The 22877-nt window shown below is 38.0% G+C and overlaps 1 protein-coding gene across 7 annotated transcripts in view; it reads left to right on the top strand.

Annotated features, from left to right (window-relative positions):
* The window catches only part of C4H5orf63 (chromosome 4 C5orf63 homolog), a 29527-nt gene that overhangs the window by 4267 nt on the left and 2383 nt on the right, over window positions 1-22877 (top strand). Inside the window, exons 2-5 of one of the 7 annotated variants that reach the window (XM_003826674.5) lie at window positions 1144-1245; window positions 13799-13919; window positions 20124-20180; window positions 20846-21489. In XM_003826674.5, coding sequence (XP_003826722.1) covers window positions 13806-13919; window positions 20124-20180; window positions 20846-21022 — 348 coding nt within the window. In that variant the 5' untranslated portion in view covers window positions 1144-1245; window positions 13799-13805 and the 3' untranslated portion in view covers window positions 21023-21489. Of the gene's footprint in view, window positions 1-1143; window positions 1246-13798; window positions 13920-16296; window positions 16407-20123; window positions 20181-20480; window positions 21617-22877 lie in introns of those variants that run through there. The other 6 variants (XM_055112613.1, XM_055112612.2, XM_034960435.3 and 3 more) reach the window with 6 other exon arrangements.

Here is a 22877-nt window from a genome sequence, read left to right as displayed (position 1 = left end):
AGCTCATACAGTTTTTTAATAAGTCCAAGGGTAGAAAAGTCCCCACTAAAATGTCATTGTGAGTTAGGCTTGTGACTGTTTCTAAGGCTGTCTTTCACAGGGAATGTTTTGCTTGGGTGATCTTTATTCTTGTTTATTAATAAATAGTGTATATGTGGTACTTTATATTTTAGTGCCCTTAAAAAAAAAATCCATAGTATGGCCTTAGCTTGACCCCAAGATTCTCAATTCCTCAAGGACAGAGATGGTGTCTAAGATCTGTTATATCCCAATACTTTCTAGCGCATTTCCCAGAATTAGTATACATTGCCTTGTTTAAGCAGCCACTAGAGCTATGCGTTGGTGCACAATGCTGAACAAGTTGAGGTGCCTATTAGAGGTCGCAGTCTTCTCATTTGGTCATATTCTGAGGACTAGCTTATAAAAATGCATGTGAAGCTCTCTACCAATATTTGGAGCTGTATACATTCGGGTGCATTATAGGTAATTAGAAAGATTTAAAACACGGGGAAAAAAGATACACCCTGGAAATATTGGATAATTATGATAATACTGGGGCAAAGCAGAACTAATCATGGTTCTGTGTAAAATATCGTAGCCCAATAACCTGCGTCCTGCTCTGCTGAGGAATTGCCTGGAACCAGAAAGACCCTGTTGTGAAAATTAAGATTGGTGGGGCTGGTGCTTTAAACAGGCAGGATCCTCAGATTGTCTTTCTTCCCTGCTGCTCTGGCAGCAGTAGCCACATGCCAAGGAAGGATCAATATTTTTTTGTCTCCTTCATCAGAGGAATATGTGGCTGTGTGGTTTTATTTAGATGGACTGTTGGCAGGTAAGTAATAGAAATGAGGATTTTTCCAACTTGGGAATTGATTGGACTGTGTTTCTATTTTGTTCCAGATGCCTGGCTCTAAAGTACTCAGAGGCACTATGAGAAATCCCTTTAAAATAGGTTATTTTTTATTATTAAAGTTTTTTTATTTCATAACTTGTATATACTCTAGCTGGCTGATGTATTCAGTTACTCTAATGCTAGGGCTTGGGGTTTCAAACATAGCAGGACCTTGAGGTGATCTGGTACAAGTAGCGAGGTGTTTTTATGTTCCTTATTTAAATCTAATTTTTGCTACTGCTTTATTCAAGGACTATACATCAGAGGAAGCCAAAAGCCAGCTGGAATACTTCCTGAATACAGTTTTAATCTTGTTTGCAATTATTTCGAAGGGGAGAAATCATCTGGATCAGGTATGTGTAGCTACACAGCAGGGACTAGGTGAGCTTCCTCTATCCTTCCCCTAGTATTGCATAACAAATTCTAGGGACAAAATCATTTGGGGAAGAATATGCAAATGAAAAGTTTTGGCTAAGTTTATCATAGACATGATTCCACATCCCTAACTTCCCATCCCAGTACAGCCACGGAGAACAGGAAACATGAAAATGTTACTCTCTTTTTATTCCAATCCTTACCAAAGTTAAAGTTCCTAGATATGGAGGCAAACTGAAAGTACCTACCTACTATTTTTAGAAAGTATCCATCTCCAAGGATTTCAGACCATTTCACCAGTAATATCTAGTAACAGCCTTTTTACTGTTGTAGCCTTCATCACTGTGGTATTGTGTTATTTGTTTGTGAGTCGTTCTCCTGCTCAAGGTGTGAGTTTCTTAAGGGCAGTGACAATATCTTAATCACTTTTATATTTCTAATACATGGCACAGCACCTGGCACATTGCAAATGCTCAGTACAAGCTATAGAAATGAAAAGATAGTGTCCCTGAAGGGAGGTTGGATCTATAAAAAGTATAAAACATTGAGAATGTAACAAGATACTGAAAAGAATATAAAGCAGTCACCTCCTTTCAGGTTGTTACTAGAGACAGAAGTAATGCTTTAATAAACAGCTTGGAGCAGGGAAGAGTGTATTTGGGAATCCATTAGATGCTCCTCAAACTGCCTTCCAAGGAGATCTGGCCTGGTCAGTTGTGGGTCCTTTGTTGTTTAGAATATGCAAGCTAAAAGCTTCCACCAGTCCTGTCTCCACACTTTCTCCAGGCCTGCCATGCAACGCCTCACCCAAACACCTGTTTAGCAAATATTTGAAGAGTATCTGTTTGAAAGTGTGCCAAATTATTAGCTTATGTAGGGCACCAGTATCTTGGTTTGGTCTTGCCTTAAGGATAGAGGACCTCTGTAGAGTCACTATCTTAAGTCTGGTCACTATTTTAAGTCTAGGTTGCCCAAATAATATTGAAGGAAATCCACACTTGTCTTTTCTACTTTACTAACAACATTTCAAAGGAGTTCAAAGTTGACAGCTTTTTGTGTTGTAATAGGACAGTGGTGGTATATGCTGCTGCCTTCTGTTGCCAATGGGATTGCAGCAGAAATCGCATTGTTACAACTGGAAACAAATGAATTTCCTCTCATTGTTCCAGTGCTTTTTCATGTTAATCATGAAATAATGGGGAAATGATTTTTAGTCAGGAGGGAAGGACATGACGTTGAATTATTTGATTTTTTTAAAACTCTTTGTTTCTTAAAACACATAGTCCTTCCATCCAGTGAAGAAAAATGATTCTATTATTTAATAGAAAACTCAGTAAATTCAGCCATTTCTCCAGGTTCAAAAATGAAATGAATGTGAATCTTAGATTTAGAGAACAGAGCCTAATTCTTATGGTAAAAGAATTCTACTGTCTGAAACTGAGACTTTCCTCATTCTCTCCATCCTTAAATTAAGCCTTATACAAAATGAAGTGTCTGTTAATTGGTATACTCTGAGGATTAATATGAAAAGTGTTTTGCAACTTTTTGGGAAGAAAGAGGATTGAACTTGGAGATGCCTTCTAGTTCTGAAATTCTGTGTTGATCTCATTATATATAAAAATATGCCATTGTTCCAGGAGAAAATACAGAGAAATGAACTAAAAAATATAGTATGAAAGACTTTAAGCATTAGTTTCCTTATACATAAAGCAAGGGGAATCTCCAAAGTCACTTCCAGTTCCAAAACATTAAAAAAATTCTATCAATGATAGCTATTAAAAAACAGAATAGGACTCAAAAGATTGTAGAATCCCACATAACTGAGGGATGCCACAGCCTAATGTCAAGCAAGAGTGGATGGCTCCCAACATTCAGATTGAAGACTGTATTTCTACAGGCCTGGGTCTTACTGTTATCACAAGTCCAGGGAAATGCTGGATTTAGCAACTCAATGTCCAAAGTCACTTGCTACAAAATGGCAAGCAATGAATGAAACATCTTTTAGGTTTTGTGGGGGCACAAAGATAACTTTATCTCTTTGACAAGATAAATTGAAAGTGGGTGGAATTTTAGGGACAAAGAGAAGACATTGCCTGGGTGGATGGTTTTTGAATTGCAAACAGTTGTTTTTGGAAATGGGATTATGTGCTTTTTAAATAGCAGGGAAACTTGCATTACTAGCTGGGTACAATAAGACTAAGATGTTTAATGAAATTGCCTTCTTTCTAGGTCAGTATTAAGTATAAGAGATATCGTCAAAGGGAATGGGTCATGTTGGTTAAGAAGGATAATGTGGAAAGGAGCCTGCCTAATTCCTTATATACTTTGTTCCCATCCCTTGAACTAGAATGATTTTGCCCTCATCTTAATGCTATCTTTATGGAATGAAGGAATTTTCAAATTGGTTTTTAAACTCTATTAAGGCCTCATGTATGATATAACCCAACCACATTATTCAGGTTTTCTTGGCTTTCAGGAACAGCTTTGCAGCCATTATGTCATAATTGAACCAAGCATTGTTGTACACTCTGAATTTGGAATATGCTGCTCTGGCTCCAGGCCAGTTGCTGAGTCAGTATCTTTGGAGTTGAGGATGGAGGGGAGGGGTGTAGTGTGTGCAAACCCCACTGTGTTAACAGGAATTAGTCCAGAATTCCCTTTGGACTCTTGGGAACTAGAGGGGGTATATGGTGAGCGTACATTACTGTTCTTGATTGGCATCATTATTTTATTTTCTTAGCTGAGTGTTTGGAAACTCTTCCCTGACATTGTCATGTGCACCAACCCCATTACTGAGTAGACTCCTCCAAAGCAATGATCCGGAAAGTGTGACTGCTAAGATCTACATATTCTAAAACAAAATCTTGCTTATACTGAAGACTCCTCTCCCCTTCCACTTTACATTTGTCAGCTTGCCACAGCTGAGGCAAAGACAGCAGTGCTTCTGGATGGGAAAGAGAATGCCAGGATGAAGAGGATCTTTCATTTAAAATCATCTTTAAAATGTGTTTAATAGTAAGAAAGAGAAATTCATTATTTTTTCTTTGTAGGGAGAGTTCCATCTTGGATGCTTAGACAGTTGCAAGATGAGTGCCTTAGTGTCACCTTCCCCATTTTCCAGCTTGGTTCCTTTTGACACCAACACTTCCCAGTTATGATTGAGAGTGAGAAAAGAGAGTATGCAGTGAACAAGTACCTTTACACTTCTGCCTGGATCTATAAGTGAATTCGAGTCCTCTTTAAGGGGCTATTTTAGGCTCCTACAGATAAAAACTACTTTGGATTTTTTATTCAAAGCCTTATTTAGTCATAGACTATTCCAATGGCATTTGTTTAGCATGTGATTTCCCCTTCTCTGATCAGGAGAATGCTTGAGGCCCAAAGCCCCAGGCACAGTTCCTTTGGGTTTCTAAAATGAGAGAATGGGACAAGTGGTAGCATTTCCATTTAATTGTGGATGAAACTGAGGCTTTAGGAGATGAGGATTTGCCTCTCTCTTTGGGTTTTATGTTTATGAAATCCTCACCTAAAAATGCACTCAGGGAAGTCAAACATGCTGAATTTGAACGGAAACTCTATGTGAAGAATAACTTCAAAGCTCAAAATGAAGAACTATACCATTTATGCTTAATTCCTCTGACTGATTAGTTAGTAGGAGCTGTGTTGGTTTAAATTTATTTTGACCTCTCTAGACAATTTACTCAGAACCACTTGGAACAAGTTTTGTCTTTAAAGATTATCAATAAAATCCACCTTTACAATTACCTAGGCGGCTTCTTTTTTGACGTGCATGAATTGAGGATATCCTTGGTAAAATAGTAATGGTACTGAATTTTTCCCTGTTTGAGAAATAAAAACAAATATTGGGAAAAACCAATTGGAAGGGAACTGGCCTTTGCTTAAAACCCATCAAGGGGAAACCTTGATTTCTCAAAATCTAAATTTCAGTACCTTCATAATTTTGTGAAGGCTGAGTAAGTTTAAGCCAATACCTGGTGCCAAGGTATTTGCTAGTCAGTCTTACCTAGGCTTAGTGACATCCTTAGGTGCAGATAAATATGTTGAATATTTAAACAGTCATATCTTAGAAATTCCTGTTTAAATAATATTTGTGAGAAAACTTTCAGTTATTTCTATTTGAAATTTTTTTCAGTTTTGCAATTCCCCATTTCTGAGACTGCTGTTAATAGAGATTTAAATGTTTCATTTGATGCCAGTAAAAGCACATTTCAGTCAATAGAATCATTATTATTAATAGTGATCTCTTACTTTTAGTATTTTTAGTAATCAGTACTTAAGCTTTACTTTTCTATTCTGCTTTATAACTTACACAGAGATTTTTACCTTCATCATCTCTTTTTAAGATACCCAGTCAACTTTTGCCTTCACTCTTCCCACCCACCAGAAAGATCTCCTTTTCGTTAAGATGTTAAATTGGGTAAGAACCACTTAAGGTAGTTCATTTTAGGAGTAGGCATTGGTTGAAAGATTTCATTCCTTTGAAGCAACATTAGATGCATCTCTTCTGATTTGTGGTAGATTGTCTCACTGTCCCTGTTCTAGTCAAGCCCTCATCAGTCTCCTTGACAATGGACAATTCTGTCATTCTGGAAACACTTTCTCATTGACTTCTGTGATGACACACTTTTCAGGTTTTCCTCCTACCTCACCAGCTGTTCTGTCTGCCTCATTTGCTGGTTCCTCTTGATCCAACCTCTAAATGTTGGATTGCTTCAGAGATCTATCCTGGGCCCTCTTTTTTTTTTCTGTACAATTTTAGATGATTTCACCTAGTTTCATAGCTGTAAATATAATCCTTAAACCGATGGAGACTCAAGTCTTTATCTTTAGACCCGGATTTTTTTCCTGAGTATCAAACCTGTGTATGTCACTCTCTGTGTGAGTTCTGACATGTCCCTAACCGAGCTCTTGGTCCGACATATTCTTCAATCTGTTCTTGCCTCAGTTTTCCTTATTTTAGTAACAGGCACTGCCACCCACCTAGAGGCTCAGGACCAAAACTGAGATTGACCTTACTGCCCTCTTTTCTTTTCTTTAATTCCTCATGTCCAATTCATTGGCAAGTCCTGTTGGCTCTGTTTCTGTTCTAGTCCATACCATCCCGTCTCATCCAAACTAATGCAGTAGCCTTCTACCTGCGTCCCTGCTCCACTCTTGCCCCCCAACAATCTGTTCTTCGCACAGCAGCTGAAGTTTCCTTTTAAAAATGTATATGAGATCATGTCATTTCCCTCTTCTAAATCTAATTGTACTTAGAATAAAATCTCAATTCTTTAACATAACCCACAAGGCCTACGTGATCTGATCCCTGCTTACTGTGGGTTAATCTTGTCTCCTGATTGTATCCCCTTTTCCTTGGTGTACTCTGCTTAAGCCATACAATCTTTTCTGTTTCTTTCAATAAATCATTTGTCCTCACTTACAGGCTTTTGCATTTACTGTTTCCTCTCCAGTGCAAACAACACCTGCTCAGAGAATACCTTAATTAAAGAACCTGCCTCAGTCAGCATCACATCACTCTGCTATTATCTCTCCCCTGTATGTATCACCATCTCAAGTGGCCTGACATTAAAGAGTCTCTTTACTAGCACATGGACCCCATGAAGGCAACGTACCTTACTTTCTTGTTCATCACCATACCCCAGCACCTATAATAGTATCTGATACATGCAAAATATTAGATAATTGTTGAATAAATAATGCATCCCACACCTAGATTTTCATAACTGACTTCTCTTTCCCACCTCCATTCTCCTTTTCTCAACAGTCTTTTCTGCCTGCTGCTGCCAGATTAATCTTTCAAAACACTGATTTTATCACATCACTCATTCAGAACCCTTCAGTGGTTCCCAAGACATATACAACACATCACACATTGCTTAACCACCATTAAAATCCTCCACAGGCTTATCCTAGTCCACCTTCCAAAGCTTATTTTCCACAATTATTCAGCAGAAGTCTCTTTACCCCGTTCAAGGTTTCCCCCATCAGATAGCCATGGCATTCCTACCTCCATTACCTTTGTGTCTAACCCTGAATTTGGAAAGCTTTCCCTTTTTTCTACATATCCAAATTCTCAATGAAATGATTTAAGATATTTCTCTTGTGAAGCCACCTCCAATTTTAGCCTATAGTACTCTTCTTTCCCATTCTCTTATAACATTTGAATTATATGGCCCTGTTACAGTATTTCCTGTATTTCTAATTTACCTGCTCATATACATGTCTTAACTTCTGACCAGATTTTTCATGGGTTGGGATCAACCCTTATTCATTTTTAACCCATCTTTCCATCCCCACTGTGGAACTAATGAGTGAATGATATCATTGGTTCACTAATCACTGTGAAGCCTGACATAAAACTTTATTGTTTTAGTTAAGAATTCAACACCTTTCTCCTGAATCTGTATAACTGAAATACATCTTGTTATTCTTGTTACTTGTATCAAACATGTGGAGTTGATTAGTCCATCTGAGAGCTTTATTTAGAGGTGAAAAAATGAGCTAAACAGCAGGCAGGATACAAAAAAAAAATTAATGGCTTAATGTTACTGAGAACTAGAAGGGTAAGGGGATGTGCATCTACTAAGTGAAGGATATGTAAATGCTGTATACCTTCAGTGAAATTGTCATCTTAGGCAAGGCCCACACTTCAAATAGCTAAAGAATGTTTTCAACTGAGCAGTGTGTTGAATACAAATTAATGTAGCACCCATTGAGTCCAAACAGTGGAATAGAGACATCCAGCTACTTAGAAATTGTCATGGTAATAATTTGAAGGGAAATAAAGGGTTTTTGTCCCAGGCACTCATGTGACCAATCCTTTCTGGAGACTGATTCTTTGCTGGCTTCTCTCATCCCCTGTGTGGTAAACCTGTTGACACTGAAATCTGGAAGTAGAAGCTGCATAGAGGGAGTGGTATGAGGAGCTGCGTCTCAGTCCCCAGGGCTGGGCCATAATATAGGCCGATTCATAGTTTAATGTGTTGTGTGGAAGCAAATCTGCAGTCCAAACTGTGTAGTCAGAATGAAGCTGAGCATGACACCATGTATAGCCGGGCCCATAGGTGGGTGGTTAGCTCAGGATCTTTGTTGCAACATTTTGTTTGAGTTGGCTCTACCTCCTTAACACTTCCCCCTGGATGCTAAGGCTGAGACACTAGAAAAGCACCTCTGATCTCACCTATGCCAGTGAGTTAGAGCTGCACTCCAGGTTGGGCCTTCTACTCCCCACTCCCTGTTTCTGTTCCAAAGCCTCATTTTCCCTCTGTGTAGCCCCTTGGAATTGACATATCAAAGTATTTACTCAATTTGCAGTTTTGGTTTTGTCCCTATATGGCACCTCTTCTTGTCACTTTTGGCTCCACGAGAGTCATTTTCTCTCTTGCCCTTGAACCCAAGATCCCAGGCTAGGTTCCCACTTGTTTGGGAGAGTGGGAGGTTTGGACACCAATGACTGACCAAAAGCACAGAGGCACACTGGGGAGGCATCAATTGTCCCTGTTTCGCTGGATTGGTAGAGCCCAGTGACCCAGATGTGTCCCCTAAGAGCAACCTCACCTCATTACATAAACTTCCAGTAATCTAAAATAATGGTTTTGTTCCCAGAAGAGGTGTGTGTGTGTGTTTGTGTGTACATGTTTCCAGTCATTTGGGTAAAAATAGGAATGTTACACTTAGATAGTAATAAATGTGAAATAGAGCACTTAACTTCTTACATGGCACAAATGACTGAACAGAAGCCCTGAGTCTTCTTTAGGGAATATAGGTTCAGTGAGAGCTACAGTAATAGTATTTAGTTAATGTCAGCTCAGCATTAAATTTACATTATATTCTTGTGAACAAGCTCCAACATTATCTGTTAAATAACCAAGGCAGTACCTGGGCTGATGTAGACTTTTTGATTTTGCACATGAACTAACACTGCAGCTTGCTGATGAGGGATCACATGAGCTTGAAAATTTGGTGTGCCAAAGGATTCTTTGTATGAATAAAAATTCTGGTCGGTGAAGGTCAGTTTCTCTACTCAAGCGAGAATAATGTTGTTTCCCTTCTAATCAGACACACACAGTGTTTGAAGAATCCAGGAGCTCCATACAAGTGATATGCAGCCATAGCCTGGGCAGCTCCTCATGCAAGAAATGAATAATCTTTAATAAAGGCTCAAACGACCCTGGCTTCTTTCTGTACTATAATCAGTTGCCTTAATGGTGTGCCCTTTAGTCCCTTGCAGGGAAAATACCATAAAGTTATTTTTCTTATGTTGCTTCAAGGAGGGCTGAATTGGTCCAGTCAGTCCTCCTCCCATGTTGTATTTGACTCTGCCATAAAGACCACTGAAATCAGCCTCAGTTTTATTGAAAGGCCAGCATTCCCTTTCTCTTTCAGGGTGATCCATGCCTCCGAGGGGCACTGGACTTGAAACAGCAGGAGTCACCATCTTTATTGTTAGGCTGTGGAATTTGTTTTAAGCACATTCTAAATCCAGTCTTATGTTTTTTGCTTTTTTATTTTAGTCTGTGACAAAGGTGACCCAATTGTTCTTCTTTGATATTGTGAACACAGCTCTTTTTGCTCATATCATAGAGGCATATAACAAAATATGAAGGATAAAATCGTGTCTGTGTGTGTAGTAAGGACACATATTTCATGACTAAATTCAGTGACATAATCAAAAAAGTGTTGTCCTCTCACAGTCATGAGCTAACAGGCAGAGACCATGTTTCAGGATATTTTTTATAGTGCTGAGATACTGTTCAAAAATAATAGAACTAATGAAAATGTCACATTGACAGAGTAGCCCATATTAAAATTTTACTTCAAGAAGGCATGATTCGGTGAATGTGACATTGACAGCAATGGTGTTAGGGTTTACAGAGTTAGTAAAATGTTCTAAGAAGAATATTATAGAGTTCCCATTGAAGTGTATCATTTTTCATTTTATTTTTTTCTTTCTAGGATTAAGTAAATGTTAGAAATTAAGGAATTTTAGCATACTATCTGCCTAGAAGAGGTATAGGGAGCTTTTTCTATCAGGCTCTAATATAATTTTATAATACAGTGCTTCCAAAGAAATAAGTTAATTTAACAAAATGCATATACCTTAGAGTATTTGAAGAATATGCAGGTAGTAAAATTGCATAATATGGATGCATTTCTCAGTAAATAGATGTGCCATGTTTAAGCAATTTAAAATGTGTAAAAAACTAGAAATGGAGAATAACAGTGGAAAAGAGAACTAGTTACAAACAGAATGGTTGTAGCATCACTGAAGACTTTACTTAGCTCTGTAGATTGGTTGAACAAATCCTCCAGCAAATCTGGAATGAATAGCAATTCTGCTTACTATGACAGGTTTTATTTGTCTTGGGTGCAACCAAGACCACATGCTGTGTTTTGTCATGTTGGAAAAACTGAAGCAGATTTCTGTTGTGAATTTGAAGTTTTTAAAAAAAGCCTTAATACTTCAGTCTCAACTCAGCCAGGTAAAAGCAATGTTTTCCTTTTCTTATCAACCAGATGTCAATAAATCTTAAATCCCTTCACCAGAAGCATGTAGCTGCAGTTCACTGCCCTGGTCGTAGTCAAATCACCACCACAGATGGCCTAATCCTTCTCATTTCCAGGGACCTTTAATAAAACTAATTTTTCTTTAATGAAGTTAATTCTTCTGCCTTTAATAAAGCTAATTTTTAATTTTCTTTCTCTTAGAAGGGTGTGTCACCATTAGCATAGAGACTTTCCACATCCCATGATGTATAAGTTTCTACCTAGAGTAAACATGGCTAACAATTCTGTACCTCCTCCCCATTTTTATAGCCTGTGTAGACAAAGCTGTTTAGAAGGTATGTCTCTAACTACATTTACCTATTGGAAAATTGTTCATTCTGCTGAATCTATAAAAATATGTATGTACCAGTGATTAACACTTCGTTGAGAGTAGCACAGAATGTTATGAAATTGTTTAGATCTACTTTTTACCTTGGAACAACTGGATAGCAGATCCTTGCAAAATTCTCATCATATTCCTTTTTTATGCATTTATCAGGATCATTAGGTGGCAGAGAGATCCAAGTAGAAGTGGAAGACTAAGGGCTGAAGAATAAGGGAATAATCATTGTTTTCATGGATCAGTATCCAGTCTTTTTGTTCTGTGGTCTTTATTCTAGCATGATATGGGTTGGTGGTTTTCTCTAAAGTCGTATCATTCTGTTTGAAATGAGTTTAAGGCTAATCTCACACTGAGGAGCCTGGTCTCTAGTGAAGATTAGCATTTAATTAATATAGTAATGCTCTGTGAAGCAGAGGAGGGCAAGATTTGAGGTGGTGGTGAAGGAGTTAGAACCAGTTGCAGTACCCCAACCCAAAATTTTGTGGGTACCCTGAGGAGCACTGATCTTTAGTTATTATATAGAATAGGCCCAAATAGTGACTGCTGTACATACTGAGTATCTAATCAGGGGTAGAGGTGAGATTAAAGAAGGTGAGAAAAGCTCACTTCAATACTTTTAACATCCAAATAAATATTTGAGTGCCTATTATGTGCCAGGTTAATTGTGGGTACTTGGAGATACAGGGTTGAACAAGTACCTTCTTATAGAACTTGCATTGTAGTGGAGGGGACATAAAAAATTTTAGATAGTAAAGGGCAAAAGAAAACTACAGCAAGATGTGAGGGTGGGGAGTGTTGGGCTGACTAACATTGGTAAGTTAGTCACTAAGACCTCCAAGGAGATTACATGAGGCCCAGGCCAAGTGAGGAGAAGCTACTTCAGAGCTTTTCATGCAGAAGTAAAGCAAGTGCAAAACGAGGAAGAAATGATATTGGGTATACAAGGAACAGAAAGAGAAACTTTGCAGTTGCAACTTGCCAAGGCAAGGGAGGGGAAAGTGATAGATGAAGTTGCAGAGATACAGTAAAGCAAAGTTTAAAAATGATGATCTCAGGAATTAGTTCATCCTAGAAATACTGATAAATGACAAAGCCAATAGTGCACATGTGTTTTTAAAGTGAAATTATAATATTTACAGTTTTCAGGACAAAACTGGAGACTCAGTAGAATAACTAGGAATAAACAGAATGACTGTAGCATCACAGAGGACTTATGTCTTATGCTGAGCAAAGTAGCAGGATGAGGAAGCTTCAAAGCCTAGTGTTTGAGATGCTGCGATCACCAAGCTGTTCTTACTGGAATATGTCCAGTATAAACACAAGTACATTTGTGTATGAGGTTTCCAAAAGTTATGATAATCTCCTTTTGAAACACTTCTTAAGGAGTTGAGTAGATTTTTTTTTCTGACAAGGTAATTCAGCCTGATTCTCTCTTATAGTTCCTGTAAGTAAGCTTTGTGGTTTTTGTTCTTGTTTTTGTTTTTTTTGAGATGTAGTTTTGCTCTTGTTGCCCAGGTTGGAGTACAGTGGTGCGATCTCGGCTCACTGCAACCTTCACCTCCCAGATTCAAGCAATTCTCCTGCCTCAGCCTCCCGAGTAGCTGGGATTACAGGCTCCTGCCACCATGCCCAGCTAATTTGTATTTTTAGTAGAGACAGGGTTTCTCCATGTTGGTCAGGCTGGTCTCAAACTCCCGACCTCAGGTGATGCCTTGGCCTCCCAAAGTGCTGGGATTACAGGCGTGAGCCACCACGCCTGGCCAGCTTTGTGTTTTCTTATGTCTCACAGTGGAGAAGCATAGGTCTCATAAGGGATAGTCTGAACCTTTACCTGGGGACTTATGCTGCTTAGCTGCTTACCCATTGTTTCTTTTTCTTTTTTTTTTTTTTTGAGATAAGATCTCATGTCCATCCCCCAGACTGGAGTGCAGTGGTGCAATCATGGCTCACTGCAGCCCCAACTTCCCAGGCTCAGGTGATTGTCCAACCTCAGCCTCCTGAGTAGCTGGGACTACAGGTGTACACCACCACACCCAGCTAATTTTTTGTATTTTTAGTAGAGATGGGGTTTTGCCATGTTGCCCAGGCTGGTCTTGAACTCCTGGGCTCAAGTAATCTGCCCATTTTGGCCTCCCAAAGTGCCAGGATTACAGGTGTGAGCCATGGCACCTGGCCCTCATTGTTTTCTTTACCATGGCAGTGGCTAGGTGTTGTTGAATGCTTGTCAGTATAATAAGCTATCCATGAGAATAAAAGCCATCTCAGGAAACCTCCATATTTTAGGGGATCATCAAGATGCCGGCAAAATCTGCAGATGAAATTTTATATTCAAATTAACAAACCCATGCAGTTTACTTTCAGAAACCAAGTGATTAGGCATACAGCTAATTCATAACAAGGGATTTTTTTCTATTCTAAATTCTGTTTTGTTCGGAATACAATGAATGTTGAGGCATCAGAGAGACTTGCCAAATTTCTAGGTCTTTCCAACACTCCTGGACTTGAAGAAACAATTCTGAAGCCCGCAAATTCCATCATAAGCTTGGAAATCACTGTCCATATTGTAAGGAACAAAGTCTAGGGCACATAAGTTTACTGCTTTATTTTTCTTTTGGCAGAATTAAGATGCTCTGGTTTCAAGGAAATAGCATGCAACTTGCCAGATCCTCCTTTGGACTCTTCTTGAGAAATTGCTCTGCCTCTAAGACAACTCTGCCTGTGTTGACCTTATTCACAAAGGTACAAAGTGAAAAAGTAAAATTGTTGGGTGAAGAAAGTTGTACATTTAAGAAAAAGGGACAAAGTTGAAAGGAAAGGCAATGGAATAAACTTTCTTCAGACCTGCTCTTCAATTTTTCTATCAGCACAACAGCAGCAACTCAGTTTTCTACCCAGATACCTTATTATCTCCCAATTAGCAAAGAGTAAATTGATGTATTTAATGGTCGTCTGGCCCCTACATTGAAAAAAATGAAGTATAGGTTATAATATGGTGTTTAAAAAATGTATCATTTAGAAATACAATCAATTATTTTTATTTGTGGTAATTATGTTCTATAAAGTCACCTTGAACGCTGAATTAATGAATATTGCTCCTAGGGGAAATACACAGTTAGGTTCCTATGAGTCTCTGGTCATAATATTTTCATCAGCCTACCAAATACAGAACCTTATTTTATGTGTGATTCTATTTAAAGATACTTTATTTTTATATTTGCACCATGGAATACTATGCAGCCATAAAATAGATGAAATAATATCTCTGCAGCAACATGGATGCAGTTAGAGGCCATTATCCTGAGCAAATTAACACAGGAACAGAAAATCAAATACTGCATGTTCTCACTTATAAGTGGGAGCTAAACATTGAGTACACATGCACACAAAGAGGGGAATGATAGACACCAGGGCCTAATTGAGGGTGGAGGGTGAGAATCGAAAAACTACCTATCAGGTGTATGCTTACTACCTGGGTGATGAAATCATTTGTACACCAAACCCCAGTGGCATGCAATTTACCCATGTGACAAAGCTGCACATGTACCCCCGAACCTAAAATAAAAGTTGAAAAAAAAATTTTTTAAATAAAGATACCTTATTTAGTATATATTGTTGATTCATTAACACTAAACTCACAGCCAATAGCACTTGTGTATAACTCATGCCTAAATGAAGCTTATCGAACACATGTATTTTCTCCATAAGGCACATCACAGTCTTCTTGTGCTTAGGAACACTAGCCAGCACTTCAGCACTGTGTCTGGGGGCTTATTTAAACAGTGAAATCACCAATAAAAAGCACAAAAATGCAAAAATCCTGGCACTATGCAGACCATGAAAAGGACACTAGCTTACATTTACAGTATGAGAGCTAAAACAAGAAGGCAGAGCATCACCTTGTTTGACCTCAGCTTAGAATGAGTGCTTTGGGTAACTGAAATCTCTCACCACTCTCTATGCATGTGCATGTCTGTGAATACCTGCAAAAGCGCTTCAAGTATTGATTTGGGGGTTGCAAAGAAGTTTTAGCAATTAGGCAAATTCATAAATATGGAATCCATAAATAATGAGGACTGATTATAGTTGTTTTCTTATCCCTAACACTAGTTTTAAGCCATAAAGCTAGTTTAAAATATTTAACAGCTTTATCTCCCTGAAATTATAATACAGATATTACTGATTTCTTTTTTTGCTAATTAACATCACTTTGTGTGATTTAACAAAAAAGAAATAAAGTGCAGGTTAATAGAAGTAACTTTGGTGAATAATACTGCAATTCAAACAAAAAAGATCTCTTTTCAATAGGTTTTTGAGATTTCAGGCATTTTAGCAATTTGGATATATATGACAGTTATTTAATAACAAAGTTTAATGAGTTTTAAAAATGAATTTATTGATGAAAATATTTAATCTAAACTACTTTTTATATCTGTAAGTATATATTGCACTGTTGGAAATTATGGAACCAAAAATATTTCATCATCTGAGAGTCTATGATGGGAAACCCATGTGCAAACCACAGAAGTTAAATAATCCCTTAAGGCTGGTGTTGCTCACTCAGCCTAACAGTTCTGCACTGTTCTTCGGTTTGGGCAGCAGTTTATATAGCCAGAAACATTTGTTAAAAACAAAACGAAAAAACCACACCAATTTTCCATTCAGCTTAATATTTATACTTAATGCTTATTCTGTACCATTAGGCACACAAGAAGATGGTACTCCCACCTTTGGCAGCTTATAATCCAGTGAAGTAAATGCTTAAAAGTACAGTATCAGATTGCTATCAGTTATGAAAAATAGAAAGTACTTCCCAGAGTGAGTTAAACAAAAAGATTTTTGAGTTGCTCTGGTTTCAGGAACAGCTTGATTTAGGAACTAAACATGTTAACAATCTCTTCAGCTTTGCATCCTCAGGGTTAAATCCCCCTCTAGTTCTTCTCATGTGATATGGTTTGGCTCTGTGTCCCCACCCAAATCTCATCTTATAGCTCCCATAATTCCCACATGTTGTGGGAGACACCTGGTGGGAGATGATTGAATTATGGGGGTGAGTCTTTCCTGTGCTGTTCTTGTGATAGTGAATGGGTCTCACAAGATCTGATGGTTTTGAAAACAGGAGTTTCTCAGCACAAGGTCTCTCTTTGCCTGCTGCCATCCATGTAAGATGTGACTTGCTCCTCCTTGCCTTCCACCATCATTATGAGGCCTCCCCAGCCATGTGGAACTGTAAGTCCAATAAACCTCTTTCTTTCATAAATTGCCCAGTCTTGGGTATATATTTATCAGCAGCATGAAAACGGACTAATTCATCATGGATGACTGCAGCCATCCCAAGCCTCAGATCTCACATCTCAGTCATCTACAGAAACTCCAGCAAAAGCCTTATAGCTACCCACTGGCTCTGATTGGCCCATTCTTGAGGGATAGGATGCACTGATTGCCTGAGCCTAAGTCAGGTTTCTCACCTTTGTTGTTCTGGGATGGAGTCAGCCACATGCTGAGAGTAGTTCCTGTGAAGCAATATTATAACACGCTTGCTACAAGAAAGGGAAGTGGGTGGTGGACAGCCAACCCAACAAATGCCCACTATGGTTAGGGGCAGAGTAAATAACAAGTGCCATGGAAAATCCTAGAGAAGGATATTTGAATGGTCCATTCCACTGGTATCTTTTTTTGGTTCTTTATCGTTTTAAAATTTGATGAGCCTTTCCTCATAAAAATATATACACATATTTTCAGGTATAATTTGCATAGACTTCTGTGGACCCCAGGTCTAAAAAACAAAACAAAACAAAAAACCCAATCTAGATTCTTCTAAAGTTCTTAATATAAAAGCAAAATTTTAGCACAATTGGTACTTCTGTAATTTAGCATGTTCTTGGTTTTTTTTGCTTTTAAGATCCTGTGTTGACTTTTTGAAACTTTCTCTGAAAATTTTAGGATGATTATCTTAAAACATTACAAACTATCCATAATCTAGGTATTGCTAATGCTAATAATAACATGATAAGCCAATTCTCTGTTCTAGGAAATTAGGGCCAGAAAGACCCTTTAATGGTGTGATTCTTATTTCAAAACAAGCTGTGAGTTAAGCTGGAGGAAAGCCCTCTCTTTTACATAATAGCTTATCTCTTCCTGTCATGTTAAAAAGAAGGTTTTATATAAGCATAAGTAATTTGGGGTCTGTTTTGAGCTCATCCAAGAGAACCTATAGCAGGTCCCTGTTCAGTCAGACCTTTAAAATCTGCCGATGTAGCCTTGTAATATAGTTTGAAGTCAGGTAGTGTGATGTCTCCAGCTTTGTTCTTTTTGCTTAGGATTGTCTTGGCAATGCAGGCTCTTTTTTGGTTCCATATGAACTTTAACGTAGTTTTTTCCAATTCTGTGAAGAAAGTCATTGGTAGCTTGATGGGGATGGCACTGAATCTATAAATTACCTTGGGCAGTATGGCCATTTTCATGATATTGATTCTTCCTCCAAGCCTACAGTAACCAAAACAGCATGGTACTGGTACCAAAACAGAGATATAGACAAATGGAACAGAACAGAGCCCTCAGAAATAATACTACACATCTACAACCATCTGATCTTTGACAAACCTGACAAAAACAAGCAATGGGGAAAGGATTTCCTATTTAATAAATGGTGCTGGGAAAACTGGCTAGCCATATGTAGAAAGCTGAAACTGGATCCCTTCCTTACACCTTATACAAAAATTAATTCAAGATGCATTAAAGACTTAAATGTTAGACTTAAAACCATAAAAACCCTAGAAGAAAACCTAAGCAATACCATTCAGGACATAGGCATGGGCAAGGACTTCATGACTAAAACACCAAAAGCAATGGCAACAAAAGCCAAAATAGGCAAACTGGATCTAATTAAACTAAAGAGCTTCTGCACAGCAAAAGAAACTACCATCAGAGTGAACAGACAACCTACTGAATTGGAGAAAATTTTTACAATCTACCCATCTGACAAAGGGCTAATATCCAGAATCTACAAAGAACTTAAACAAATTTACAAGAAAAAATCAAACAATCCCATCAAAAAGTGGGCAAAGGATATGAACAGACACTTTTCAAAAGACATTTATGCAGCCAACAGACACATGAAAAAATGCTCATCATCACTGGCCATCAGAGAAATGCAAATCAAAACCACAATGAGATACCATCTCACACCAGTTAGAATGGCGATCATTAAAAAGGCAGGAAACAACAGGTGCTGGAGAGGATGTGAAGAAACAGGAACGCTTTTATGCTGTTGGTGGGACTGCAAACTAGTTCAACCATTGTGGAAAACAGTGTGGCGATTCCTCAAGGATCTAGAACTAGAAATACCATTTGACCCAGTGATCCTATTACTGTGTATATATAAAAATATATACACATATTTTCAGGTATAATTTGCATAGACTTCTGTGGACCCCAGATCTAAAAAACAAAACAAAACAAAAAACCCAATCTAGATTCTTCTAAAATTCTTAATATAAAAGCAAAATTTTAGCACATTTGGTACTTCTGTAATTTAGCATGTTCTTGGGTTTTTTTGCTTTTAAGATCCTGTGTTGACTTTTTGAAACCTTCTCTGAAAATTTTAGGATGATTATCTTAAAACATTACAAACTACCCATAATCTGTGTATTGCTAATGCTAATAATAACATGATAAGCCAATTATAAATCAAAGGATTATAAATCATGCTACTCTAAAGACACATGCACAGGTATGTTTATTGCGACACTGTTCACAATAGCAAAGACTTGGAACCAACCCCAATGTCCATCAATGATAGACTGGATTAAGAAAATATGGCACATTTACACCATGGAATACTATGCAGCCATAAAAAAGGATGAGTTCATGTCCTTTGTAGGGACATGGATGAAGCTGGAAACCAAGATTTGGAGCAAACTGTCGCATGGACAGAAAACCAAACACAGCGTGTTCTCACTCATAGGTGGGAATTGAACAATGAGAACACTTGGACACAGGGTGTGGAACATCACACACCGGGGCCTGTCGTGGGGTGCGGGGAGCAGGGAGGGATAGCATTAGGAGAAATACCTAATGTAAATGACTAGTTGATGGGTGCAGCAAACCAACATGGCACATGTATACATATGTAACAAAACGGCACGTTGTGCACATGTACCCTAGAACTTAAAGTATAATAAAAAAGTATAATATATATAACATATATAATATAAGTATAATAAAAAAATATAGGAGAAAGTGGGAAAAAAATAAAATAAAATAAATAAAATCCATAGTATTCTCAACAGACTTCTCCGCTAGATGGTTTATGAGTGCAAACAATGGACACTAAAAGTTGTTTGCTCTTCAGGTGGAGAATTTGTCCAGGAAACCTCTTGTTGACACTTGTAATGAGAAAACAGGCGGTGCAATAATCATCTGAAGTGAATAGAGATTTGTTTTACTTTTTAAAGATGAGGCAATTACTATCTAACTCCATCCTAATGGGTTTCTTCCTGTGGACTGATTAGGAAAAACAGGCTGGCAAGCCTCAGTGCTTTTCAGTCAGAGCAGACTTTAAGCCATCCTCGTGGTGTCAGCCAGGCCAACTGTATGAGGCCACAAGGGTGCACCTGACCTAGGAAGGACAAAGCCCTTAGATCAGTGAAAAAGAGAAACGTCTATGTGTATGTATTATATACACATAGATAGATGGCTTGATTTATGGAGAAAAATCAGAACAAAACAACCAAAAAAATGCACAGAGCCTATGAAATATTAGTTATTTATAAGGTTCTATGGTAGTGTTTTACTTTGGAAAAACAGTGTAACTAACGTGGTAGAAAACTATTCTTTAAAATAAGTATAATCTTCCTCTTATGGGTTTTTTGTTTTGTTTTGTTTTTGTAAGGGCAAATGCCATTCTTTGGGTTTAATCGCTTGGTTTTTTTTTTCTTCCTGTAGGACCCATGCCCCCTTTGTGATGAAGCCAAGGAAGTACTCAAGCCTTATGAAAACAGGGTAATATAATACAGTGTGGCTTTTATGTATATGGATCGCATATTAGATGTGGTATAAAGTATCTGCCTGGATCCTTCCTTTAGGAAAAGAGATTAAACGATTTTTCTTTTAAATTTTCTTTCTGTTCTTCAGAGAGAGAGTTTAGTGCTTATTACCATAAAACTCATTACACCTAAGTGTTTTCCTCTGAGCAGTACTGGTTTTCTTACTCTGGCTCTTACTGAGTCAAAGTTAACTAGCAGGTGCAGCATTCATGTTTTCTTTAAACTTTTGCCCCATTCCTTTTATCTTGTTTTGCAGTTTGCACCGATGTGTTTTCATGTAACACACCATCACACCTTTCCAGTTCCTGTAACCAAAACGTTTCTGTCCTGATTCTCAGTCAGCTTCCCAACTGGGACATGTTTTATTTCATTGGAACTGAGTACTGTCCTGATGCTGAATGTAACAAGGGTAACAGAAAAGCAGCAAGATCAGGAAGTAGAGAATATAATGAAACCAGTCAAGTTTTGGAAATCAGGGACATTAGATCACTGTGGACCTAAAACAAACAAACAACTATAAGAAAAATGGCATTAGAAATGGTCTGGGGATCAGTTTATCACTGCAGTTGTTACATCACCCCATGGTCTAAAATACAGAGCTTTAGTCTGTCTCTGTTTCAGTTCATTTTACAGGAGGTGAACATCACACTTCCAGAAAACTCTGTCTGGTATGAAAGGTATAAATTTGATATTCCTGTCTTTCACTTGAATGGCCAGTTTCTGATGATGCATCGAGTAAACACCTCAAAACTTGAAAAACAGCTCCTGAAACTTGAGCAGCAAAGTACTGGAGGCTGACTGATGCCCTCATGATTTTCCACCCTCTCTTCCCATAAAGCATCTTCCTAAGGAAATGACCATGGCCTGATACTCATTTTGTCACTTGTACAGAGCCCTAAGGATGTTCTGAATTCAGTGGTGCCAAATAAATGTTGACATTCCCCTTTTGGTTGATGGAAGTATCAGTGTGGGAACTGTTTGCTTAATGGCATTTTATAAAATAAGAAGAGCATATTAGCAGGGAGGGAGATGATGGAGGGAGGGAGAAGTCCATTTGTCTTATTTATCCTTTTTGTATTAATAGAGAAGCACTTCACAGTCACTGGGCAATGCCATTTATAGGAAGAAGGTTCTGCATTCCTGCTGCTGCCCCGGAGGGCTTAACTTTTTAATGAAAGAATAAATGCTCTTCCACTCAGTAGATAAAGTGAAATGTGAATTGTTAATAACTGTGCACGGTCAATAAAGCGATGTTTTAAGGAATACATCTGCATGAAGCCTATTCAGTGGGATTTAATAATACCTGTTTAAAATTAGAGTTCATTTTTGTTGAGTAGAAGAGAATTATTATCCTAGCCAAAGAGGCATCATTTGAGAAAAACAAAAGAAAAACTTAAACTCCTAAAATGTATATAAAAATCTCAACATTCTCTACACAGTCATTGAATTGATTTGTAGTATTTGAGGACTGCCTTTCATAGTTATTCAGTTACCATCAATTGAGTTAATTCAACTTATTTTAAGACAGTAGGTTTTTTTAAGTCAGATTTTAATATCTTGGAAAAAGTCACTCCTAAATATGTCATCTAAAGATAAAATACTCTTTGCCATTCTATGTAAAGTGTTAGAAATGTATTTGCATACCCTTATTTATATTTAGTCAGATTAAGCCAGTGTAGAAATGGATTCACTTGAAAACAAAACTTTGTCTTTCCTCTTAAAATCTTACCACTGCAATTCCATGTATAATGAAATTATTTTTTAAACTATTTGAATGAATTTGGATATTGTGAGTCACTAGATTTTAATTTGATCAGGATGATTCAGTCTTAGTGTAGAATACTAGAGCTAGCTGACCTTAGACATTGTCTAGTCCCACTCCCATTTTATATACGAGGAGAAATCTGAAATTCAGAGAGTATCAGGGACGTAACCCAAGGTCACACAGCCAGTCAGTTGGCAGGCCAGGTCCTGCCCCACAGCCCCAGATTTCCAGTACTCTCTGGACTCATTGCAGGGGGCTCCTGTTATCTCACATACAGCATCCCCAACCATTTTGGATCCAACACAAATCTGGAAGCAACTTAAAAAGCCTTTTAAGCTGAGTACAGTGGTACATGCCTATAGTCCCAGCTACTTGAGAGGCTGAGGCAGAAGAGCCCAGAAGTTTGAGTCCAGCCTGAGCAACACAGTGAGACTGTGTCTCTTAAAAAAAAAAAAAAGAAAGAAAGAAAAAGAAAAGAACAAAATCTTAGCAATTGAATAGCAGTGTTTATCATTTACAAATTTCTGGAATATTTATTTGACATAAATATTGAACCCTGGGGTGGGCAGAATTCTAGGATAACCCCAGTGATCCCCACTCTTGGATAATTCCCTGTCCCTTTGAGTGTGGGTGGAAATATCACTGCTGTGATTATGTTACATTATATGGCAAAAGGGAAATTATCCTGGCTGGGCCTGACATAACTGGGTGAGCCCTTTAAAAGCAGAGAATTCTCTCTGGTTAGTTATAAAGAGGAAAGTAGAGAGACGTTCTCTAGCAAGCCTGGAAGAAAGCAAGCATCATGTGAATTGCCTAGTGGAACCACATGGCAAGAAACTGGGTAGCCTCTGGGAACTGAGTAATTCTCAGCCAAAAACTAGCAGGAAG

Source organism: Pan paniscus, chromosome 4 (genome assembly GCF_029289425.2).
Source record: "Pan paniscus chromosome 4, NHGRI_mPanPan1-v2.0_pri, whole genome shotgun sequence".
Classification (NCBI taxonomy): domain Eukaryota; kingdom Metazoa; phylum Chordata; class Mammalia; order Primates; family Hominidae; genus Pan; species Pan paniscus.
This window is presented reverse-complemented; position numbering and strand designations above follow the sequence as displayed.